Source organism: Cnephaeus nilssonii (assembly GCF_951640355.1).
Source record: "Cnephaeus nilssonii genome assembly, chromosome: 1".
In the NCBI taxonomy this organism is placed as follows: Eukaryota; Metazoa; Chordata; class Mammalia; order Chiroptera; family Vespertilionidae; genus Cnephaeus; species Cnephaeus nilssonii.
In genome coordinates this window covers 47609779-47620663 of record NC_137072.1, presented here as the reverse complement: position 1 = coordinate 47620663, position 10885 = coordinate 47609779, and the positions used below count along the sequence as shown (strand labels likewise).

The 10885-nt window shown below is 41.2% G+C and overlaps 1 protein-coding gene across 1 annotated transcript; it reads left to right on the top strand.

Annotated features, from left to right (window-relative positions):
* Window positions 1-306: 306 nt before the first annotated feature.
* LOC307102596 (uncharacterized protein CXorf38-like) lies at window positions 307-1350 on the top strand (the record flags this gene model as incomplete). Its single annotated transcript, XM_079776230.1, is given in 2 exon segments — window positions 307-364; window positions 367-1350. Coding segments are annotated over 2 exon segments (939 nt in total). The 3' UTR covers window positions 1248-1350.
* Window positions 1351-10885: the final 9535 nt, after the last annotated feature.

Below are 10885 nucleotides of genomic sequence, written 5' to 3'. Positions count from 1 at the left end.
CTGCTGTTGAGAGGCACAGGGGACGGGGCTCCCACCCCCTGTGCCTCTCAACGGCCAGATCCGCGGCTGGTGAGGGGGGCTGCCGCGGACACCTGGCTACCCTGCTGTTGAGAGGCGCAGCTGGGTGTCCACGGCAGCCCCCTCAGCGGCTGCGGATCTGGCCGTTGAGAGGCACAGGGGGTGGGAGCCCCGCCCCCTGCGCCTCTCAACAGCAGGGTAGCCCCCCTCAGAGGCCGTGGACCATCAAAAGTGGTGGAGCTGGGGCCGCCCGCCCCGCCCCCGTTGCCTCCGTGGCAGGAGTGGGAGATGGTGCTGTCGGAGTTGGCAGTTCGCCTCAACTGCGCCAAGTACAAGAACTGCGTGAAGGCGGCAGCTGCCTGCAGGGCTTCGTGGGCCGGGAGATGCTGGCCTTCCACCCGGCCTGCTCACCTGCGCCCCCCGGCCTGGGCCCGGGCGCCACCTGCCGCGGCGGCTCCAGGTGCAGCCCGCACAGCCGCCAGTTCCAGCCTCAGTGCCAGGTGTGCGCGGAGTGGAAACGGGGGATCCTGAAACATCACAGCAACAGAAACGGAGACGTCCACTGGGGCAACTGCCGGCCGGGCCGCTGGCCCGCGGACGCCTGGGAGGTGGCCAAGGCCTTCATGCCCCGCGGACTGGCGGACAAAGCAGGACCCGAGGAATGTGATGCAGTGGCTCTTTTAAACCTCATCAACGCCTGCGATCACTTCCTGGTTGATCGAAAGAAAGTCACAGAGGTGATTAAGTGTCCTAAGGATATCATGCACGCTTCAGAGATGAAGGTATCTTCTATGTGGCTTCGAGATTTCCAGATAAAGATCCAACATTTTCTGAATGAATTCCATAATATCCCAGAGATTGTGGAGGCGTACTCCAGAATAGAAGAGCTGTTGACATCGGACTGGGCCGTCCTCATCCCCGAGGAAGATCATCGAGATGGGTGTGACTATGAAACAGGCATTTACCTGAGTGAGAGCCACGTCCATGAAATCGAAATGGAATTTCTAAAGGAAAAACTTCAAGAGATTTATCTTCAAGCGAAAGAACAAGAGGTGTTGCCAGAAGAGATCCTAACTCTGCTGGAAGCGGTGAGAGAATTTCTAAGAAACAATGAGGATCTTAGGAACGGTCTTTCAGAGGATCTGCAGAAGCTGGGCAGCCTGTGTCTACAGCACCAAAAACTGGATTCAAAGGAGCCTGGGGTCCAGGCAGCCGCAGGGGAGGCCTGAGATTCACAGATTCATTCATACCTCCTCTATTCCTCTTACCCAAGATGTCTTCCACCTCTGACTGTGTCCTGTGTGTTTCCTGAACTGTGGGGCCGCTGTCCCATTCCAGCTGTGGTGCTTAGCTGGCCATGTTGCCTCTGAACCTTCAGGGACAGAATTGCCACGGTCCCCGCTGCCCAGGGCCTAGCCGCCTGGAGGAGTGGCCCAAGTGAAGCTGAGCTCTTGCTTCTTCGGCTGCCCATCAAGGATGTGATCTGGCCCTGGCCAGTGTGGCTCAGTGGATAGAGTGTCAGCCTGCAGACCAATGGTCCCGGATTCAATTCTGGTCAAGGGCATGTACCTTGATTGCAGGCTCCTCCCCGGCCCGGGGCCCTGGTCAGGACTGGAGCAGAAGGCAACCAATCAATGTGTCTCTCTCACCTCGATGTTGCTCTCTGTCTCTCCCTTTCCCTTCCACTCTCCCTAAAACAAAAATCAATGGAAAAATAACCTTGGGTGAGGATTAACAAAAATTTTTTTTTAAAAAAAGGAAAAAAATTTAAAAATGGATGTGATCTGTAGAGAAGGGGCAAGGATGGGGGCGGGTGTTCAATGTAAATATTTTTACATTAAAAGACACTTAATGTAATTTTATAAAACCTAAAAAAAAAAAAAAAAGTGGTGGAGCTGGGTGCCTGGTGCACCAGCGGACAGGCACCCAGCTCCCCCATGATCAAAAGCGAAAGCGTGTAGGGGACCCTACACGTGCATGATTCAATCATGCACTGGGCCTCTAGTATATATATATATATATATATATATATATATATATATATATATATATATATATATCTATCTCAATCTATCACCATCATCTATCTATCATCAGGCCATGGAAGTGCCTGAAAGAATGAGTAGAAATTTGAAAAGTGCCACTACATAAGAGACAGAGGAATGAAAGAGAAAAGCCAAGGAAAAATGAAAGGAAAATATAGAAGAATCGGTTGAGCATAATGAATGGAAAGTGTTCATAAGAAAGTGGTCATTGAGGTTAATTGTCTAGGAGATATCAAGGAGACAGAGAATTTAAATAATGCCATTGGATTGAGAATACTGGTCATTTGGAAACTTCAAGGGAATAATTACAGTTGAGTAGGTGAGTTGAAAGTCACATTATATTCACTTTATTTCTAAAAGTGGAGGGAGGTGTGCCAGTGAAAGAGACTGAGGTAAGAGAAAGGCATTTACAGCTAGCTAGCTAGATAGGTAGATATGCAGACAGACACTCACTCAGGTGCAATAATGACTTAAGAAAATGATTTACAGAAGCTTTTTTGGTGGAAATGGTAGTCAGTGAGAGCAAGGAACACCAGCATTCTATCAAATACAGTCGTGTATTTGTTGCATAACAACATTATCAGTCAGTGATGGTGGTTCTGTTGTATAATGAAGCAGAACTTCCTGTAAGAAATGGAAGAATGTGTGGTTTAGGAGGAATCATTTTCTCTCTGATGGGAGCAGTGCCTGTGGGTCTTGGCAATAGATTCCCTCTTACTCACAGCACCTCAATATTGAGTGCACAGATTACACCACAGTGAGACCAGTCATTGGCCGATTTCAGCACCGAGGAGTCTGTCTCCCCCCTCCCACCCTGTGCTACATATTTAGAGGGTGCCACAGCCCTCACAGATCTAGCCTGAGGGTCTTCAGGACACATTGCTGTAAATTCTTTGTTGAGGACCTCAGGTCCTGCACCAGGACACAGGTCCACAGGAACTACCTGAAGTATTGAATATCACTGCCACTGTAGTAAGAACTTTCTGTGGTAGGGGAGCCAGCTTATCCTAGTGCTTTGGAAATATTTTCAGGTTGCAATAATGTACAGCATAGATGAGTTTTATTTCTCCCATGAATTGAATACCAGAGAGAGAGAGCCCTTTGTGCCAGATAGGGTCGATAAGACAGAAAAACAAATTTCCAAAGTAAAAGTAAAAATATTGAGTCCTCAGTTTTACACCTTTTCTATGTTAAATGCCCTCTTTTTTAAATGACTATCACAAAGTTTCTTAATCTGACCACTGCTTCACCATGCAACAGTCAAAATCACACTGCCATGACAACCCCCTATGTTTATTTATCTCTCCATCTTGACTTCTTATTCCTACTGATCCTCAGGCCACCATTCACTCCTTCCCAACGATCATTATTATGGTGACCTACACCTTACCCAGTCATTTTTTTTTCTCAATAAATCTAGCCCACACCTCTATTTATGAGGCGGCATTGACAGCTTCGATGTTCTATCTCTGACCCTGTTGGGAAGGAGCAGGGGGAGGGCTGTGGAACACTGTTTTATAAAGCCCATAGTAGTGGACAGTGATGTCCTAGGCCTTTATGTTCCCTCCCCACTCACTCACTGACTCACCCAGAGAACTGACAGTCCTGCAACTTCAATTCATTGTAAGTGCCCTATGCAGGTGAACCATTTTTTTAATCTTTTATATCATTTTACTGTACCTTTTCGATGTTTAGATATACAAATACCTACCATTGTGTTACACTTGCCTACAGCATTCAGTTCAGTAGCGTGTTGTACAGGTTTGTGCCTAAGAGCAATAGACTATTCCAGAGAGCCTAAGTGTGCCGTAGGCTATACCATCTAGGCGTGTGCAAGGACACTCTATGATGTTTGCACAGGGCAGAAAGCACCTAACAATGCATGCATTTCTCCGTCATTAAACAATATATGGCTGTAATATAAAGTGACTATTTACAAAGGTGCATATAGGGATAAAGAAACCAGTAGAGGATGTTTACCTTCCTAGATTTGAAGAGAAAAAAGAAGGAAATAGAAGATCCCAGTGAGCATGGAGTTACACAGGGAACAGTCACTCCAAGAAACATGGCCCACAACAGAGAGGGAAAGTAGCAGAAAAGCTACACTTCTCTCCCTATAGCCTCCCATCTGCTTTCCTTGCCTTCTATTGATATAAAAAATATAAACATGGTCAGCACTGAGCCCTGGTGATGCAGTCCTTTAGGAGTCTGTCTTTTGGAGCATAAATCAAAGCAGAATCAGTACAGAATGGACAATGAGAGCAAGAGAATAACCAGGATAAGCAAGTTCCAGCCATGGAAGAAGTCCCAGGAGTAAGAGAAAAATGTATATTAAAGAGGATGAGAAAGTAAATGGAACAGAGTTCAGGATAAGATGAAGGCATATATGGAAAATTTAAGTTAAAAAAATACAAAAGAGGAAAAGATGAGATGCAAAGCAAATTTGAAGAAGAGATGTCAACATAAGGGCTCATTTTAGAGGCCCTAGTCTAGAATGCTTATATAGAGTTTGCCTTTGCCAACCTAAGCATATAAGGAATGTAGGCAGTTACAAAATCACAAATGTTATCAGAATTTAACCTTGATTATTTTTTGTAATTCTTAACTAATTAATATTTAAAAATTATTACCAAATGAGTTTACTATTAAATTAAAAAGTATCTGTAAAAATAAATTCACTTAATGATGTAATGTAATATGCATTTGTGTGTACATATGCCTACTTTATTTATATCACCACTATCTTATTTTCCATAATCATTATATAGTGATTGAAATGATCAATGTTTTTATTTGTTAATATACTTTATTTGTTAATATACTTTATGAACTAGTCTAGAAAGAAAAGTTTTCACAATAGTTATTTTTGGCAATTCTGAAGAATCTGTGTCTTTCTTAATCTCTGCACAGTGTCAAACACCTTTTTGAGCTCTGTGTTCATTTATTAGAGCATAACAGCCTTATGTTTCACTGTATTTAAGAATCAATGGAGGCCCCACCAGTGTGGCTCAATGGTTGAGCATCGACCTATGAACCAGGAGGTCACGGTTCAATTCCAATCAGGGCCCATGCCCAGGTTGTGGGCTCAATCCTCAGTATGGGACATGTAGGAGGCAGCTAATCAAAGATTCTCTCTCCTCACTAATGTTGCTATCTCTCTCTCCTTTTTCTTTCCTCTCTGAAATCAATAAAAATATTTTAAAAAAATCAATGGAGAAAAATAAGGGACATCTGTAATACTTTCAACAATAAAGATATTTTTAAAAAAATAAAGAATCTATAAGTGTATCACTGGGAAGGGGGTGTGAACAGTTTTTTCTGTAATGATGATGTTCTTATGGTTTGAGGTGCTTTTCCTGCTCCAGTCCTCACATCCACGTTTCAAGCAGTGAGATGAGAGGGTATGCCTCACCACTTCGAAGGAGGTTTCCTGAAAACCCACTCAGTGCTTCTGCCTGTATCTCTTGTCCATAACTTCATCACATGGGCCTATGTAGTTACGAGAGAGAATATACTTAGTCTTCTGGGTGAGTGGCAATGTCCCAGCAGGAAATTAGTGTTCTGATTATTTGAAAGATAGGAAAGCAAAGATTTGGTGGGCATCTATAGTTTCTGTTTTTCAGTGTAAAATAAAAATGCTCTTTGAAGGAGAATGTATTGTTGCTCACATAGAAAAAAAAACCCCTCATGTGGGTATTGGACAAACTAGGGACTCTAGTCTTGACTTCAACATCACTCCAGGGGAAATGCACTTGAGCAGCTAGGAACAATGTGAGTAGGAAAAAATACTTATGTTTGAAATAAAGAAGTAGTATTGAAGAGTATCAAAGGCAATGTAGGAGAGCATTTTCCTAGAGTCAGCTCTATACTGGAACTTTAAAGTAATTCTGAAAGTCATACAGGAGAGAACATATTTTAAATTAAATATCTTAGGATGAGATCCCTTTACTTTTTCTTAAAGAAATTATTTTTGAAGACAAAAAAATTAGTGCCCTGATTTATAACAAATACCAATCCATAATGAACAGTGTCATAATACGTTTTTACTTAATTATTGGCACTAATGATGATCTAATTTATCAACCTATACATGTATATGTATATATATGTGTGTGTGTATATACACACACACACACACACACACACACACACACACACATATATATGGAGGTAGACTGTGTACTTGACAGATAATTTATAAAGAGTTAACTGGTCAGTTGTGAACAGTGTCATAACAAATACATGGCGAACAGTGTTATAATATACTAGAGGCCCAGTGCATGATTTAATCATGCACCTGGTGCACCAGCGGGGTGGCTGTCCGCGGGTGCCCCAGGCCTTCCGAAAGCCTCCGGCGCTGCGGAGGCTTTCGAAAGGCCTTGCGCCGGAGCAGACAGCCGGCCAGGTCCCCCGCTTTGGCCTTTGATCGCGGGGGACCTGGCTGGCTGTCCGCCGGTGCCCGGCTGTCAGCGTCCTGCTGGCCCAATCAGCTACCCCGGCCACCCTGAGTCCCGCCCCCTGTGCCTCCTGCTGGCCCAATCGTGGGCGTAGCGGAGTGATGGTAATTTACATATTACCATTTTATTATGTAGGATTTTCATTTAATTATCAACAATAATGACAATTATCTCATTTATTATATATACTAGTGGCCTGGTGCATGAAATTCGTGCACAGGTGGGGGGTGTCCCTCAGCCCGGCCTGTACCCTCTCAATCTGGGACCCCTTGGGGGATGTACAACTGCCAGTTTAGGCCCGATCCCCGGCAGTTGGACATCCTTCTCACAATCTGGGATCGCTGGCTCCTAACCACTCACTTGCCTGCCTGCCTGATAACCCCTAACCACTCTGCCTGCTGACCTGCTCTCCCACAACTGCCATGCCCTGCTGACCTGCTCATCCCCAACTGTCCCCCCCCACCGGCCTGATCACCCCAAACTGCCCCCCCCGTGCAGGCCTGATCGCCCCCAACTGCCCCCTCTTGCCATCCTGCTCGCCCCTAACTGCCCCCCCCCCCCCGCTGGCCTGATCGCCCCTAACCGCCTCTGCCTCAGTCGCCCCACCATGGCTTTGTCCGGAATGATGTCTGGAAGGTCTCCTGGAAGGTCTCCCAGTCTAATTAGCATATTATCCTTTTATTAGTATAGATAATTAGACTTTGTAACAGCAGAGAATTTATAAAGAGTCAACTGCCCAGAAGGGTAGCTACATGAATCATTTATATGAAAAACTTAGAATAGAATACTTAGTCTAACTTGGGTCTTCTAACATGATGCCCTCTTTCAAACTTTGGTCTACTTTTACCTTTCTGAAATTGGTGGTAATGCTTCTAAGAGAGCAGGAAATTCCATTCTCAGTTTTTTCAGCTCTCACTATGAAAATTTTAGTGCCAACCAGGAAGGAGGCGTGACAATTATCACAGTATGGTTGAAATATGAGCATTGGTTCAAGCTTCCTTGTTTACTAACAAGAGACCAAAAATCTGGAACTTAAAAAATGTATTTGCAAATACTGTTGCATAAGAAATACCCATGTCATAACTTAAACCAATATTATAAAAGTGGCAAGAAAATCAAAATTTTTACATCAATATTATCATAATTCTGCATGCTTTTAAACATCCATTGTGCAGAAGATATTAATTTATAATGACTTGAATAAGATGTGGTGGCAAAAACCATATGTTTCTTGGCCAAATATAATTATTCTTAGTGATTCTATTAAGCCATATGACAAATGATGTATTTAATGGATTAATTTTTAAATTCTGCATCATCCTTCTGGTAATTACCATACCTAGTTGAATACAAAAGTATATATCATTTGCTTAGACTATCAATTATCTTAAAAATTATTTTATATTTGTATATCTTGGAGCTTTGAAAGTTATCCTTCAGTAACATTTTTCTTGAATTAGGTATACATTATAGGCATAATGTTATTATAATATTTTCCTTTCAGAATACAAATCACTTCTGAGAAAACAGTGGATTGATGAATAATTTTACCCTAATAAATAAGAAAAATGGCTTCTTCTAAGTATATAGAATATAAGTGGCACTGTGCAAGCTAATACTGCATAGATAGAGAAGAAATATGGCTGCAGAATGGCAGGGCATTTTTAAAAAATCAGTCATACAGACTTTATAAGAAACCCAATAAAATTTGATCAGTTAATATTGCACAAATATAGGAGACCAGGAAATTATTAATAAAAGCAACGGTAGGTAAAAATCCAGAAAATAATTTTTGCAGTCTCATGATACCTGGCCTCCAAATGTATGTCATGATAGAAGCCCTCAAATAGCAGGAGCTGTTTAATTGAAGTGTTTATTTGTTGATCTATTAGCTTTAGTGTACTATGTGTAGCACTCAGAGTATTGTTTGGAAAAGTATTGATTATAGTGTCTAACTTTTATTGGATACTTGCACATTGTTTTACTAGAGCCTTGTAATAATCATATTGAAAGTGATATTATCATTCCCATTTTACAAATGGTGAACCTGAACCTTAATGAACGTAAATAAAATGAGAAAGACCAGAAAACTAGAAAATGAAAGAATAGGCTTGGAACCTAAGACTAGTTGAAAGCTTACATTCAAATTTTTAATCTCTCCTAGTACTTCTTTCTTCTATGCAACTGAGGACGTTGCTGTGCTGAAAATCCTGGACATAAATAAGAGAACCAACATGATGTAGTAAGAGTGTTTATTTTCAACAACAATGGACTTTCAGATTACCTTGTGTAGGGGTTAAAATATAGCTCCAGAATCTACCTTGTTTGAAAACTGGTCCTATCATTTGGATAACTCAGATAATACTGGTGTACCTCAATTTATTCATCTTTAAATTGGCAATAAATGTAAACTTAAGTGTGCTATTGTATTCCATGAACTAAGGTATAAAAGATCCTTGAAGTTCTGGAGCAAATTTTAAAAAATAAATTTTAGTTAAAATTATTTTTAATATTGTGGCCATTTATACAAAGTGATATATTTCCTTTAAGTCATGGCCCACTTGTTAACAAGTAACAAAAAATCCTAATGTTTTTTTAAAAAGAATATTAAGACATCTGTCAATGTTGTTGACAGTCTCTGAGTTTTTCAAATATAGGGACTGCAACTCTTCAATCTTTGTGTCCCTAGGACCTAACTTAGGGGACTTTACATGAATGTTTATTAAGGAAGTTAACTCAAGTATCTAATGTAGGTTTACTTAAATCTTTGCATCCAAATATGGAAAGGTTGTTCATCTTGCATTACTCTAACAGTTCTATGACAGTTTAAAGCTTACAAATGACTCTTACACATTATCCTAGTGCTCTCACAACTCTAAAAATCAAAGGTTTTAAAAAGTTATTAATTCAAATAATACATGCTGAAATTGTCTTATGTACAAGACACTTTACGAGGCGATGATTGAGAAGGCGTATAAACTTGCAAAATATACAGTTTATTTACTCAGAAGCTTTTAATCTGCTACCTTAGTTGGAAGTGGGTTTTACAAAATGTATCATGGTTTCTTCTTTCTTACGTAAGGAACATAGAAGTTGCCATTTTGTTCTAACAGCAAGTAAAAGGCTAAACAGCCTGAAAAATTAACAACTCTTCTTGTATTAACAAGAGAGTGGAGGATACAAAGCAAACCATGGTCCCTCAGACTGGAGAGAAGATGGGTAAACACAGGGAGTCATGGCTTCCCAGAGCAGAGATTCTGTGGAAACCAGTACCTGCTACATCATGTCCACTTAACCAGAAAAAATTACAAGCCGCACTAACAGGCAAGAAACACAATTTGAAGAGTCAGAGCGAGGATTATTAACAGCGATGGCAGAGATGTTGGAATTATCACAACAGAAATATCAAAAAGATCTGATTCATATGCTAAAGGCTGTAATGGATAAAGTAGATAGCATACAGTATCAGGTGAGGAATATAAAGAGAGAAAAGGAGATTCTAAGAAAAAAAACAAACAGAAATGCTAGAGATAAAATAAAGTGGCATGTCATGGGGGAGGCAGAGGTACTGAGTTTCTTGTCTGTAAATAAAGACATTAACAACTTCTACTTTGACTGAAATGTGTCAAAATTTGCATCCATTCATAGGTGTGTGAAAAACTTGTAAAAACATGGCAGTTGCATCACAAATATTTTCTCTGTTTCCTTTCAAAACACCACTACAATGACAATGAAACAAATCAAATTGTGCAAATCTCCTAAGACAAAGAATGGCAGAAATGAAAACAGCAGGTTTGAACTAAGGGAAGCAATGGTTACTGCTACATCCAAGAGGTAGAATTTAGAATCTGATTATAGGGAAACTTACTAATGAGAAGTGCACAATATGCTTCATAGATCCCTGTGTGTGTGTGTGTGTGTGTGTGTGTGTGTGTGTGTGTGTGTGGTGGTGGGGGGGGGGAGGGTGGAGGAGGATGAGTCTAAGATTTAAGAAACTCAGGTGGTGGAGATGAGAGGAAGTCAATAAATATCCATGTAATTAATATCTTGGCTTTACCAAATAGTTTCTGCTCTTCATTTCCTGGGCATAAAATAGAATTGCACTTCCTGAAACTCTTGTGGGTGAGTAGGCCATGAGATTCATCTTGGCTAATTAGTTGTGGGATGAAGTATTCCATGTCACTTCCAGTGTGAGGAAATAGGTAATGTGAGTCTCTCCAGATATGTCTCTTCTTTCTAGAATAGTGACCAGAAAAATGAAGCATGATAAACATCCTATCATTATGAGTCTCCAAATAATGACCAGGATTGGAACTCAATCTGTGGTAGCATGATTAAGAAATAAACGTTTGTTGTTAAAGTTTC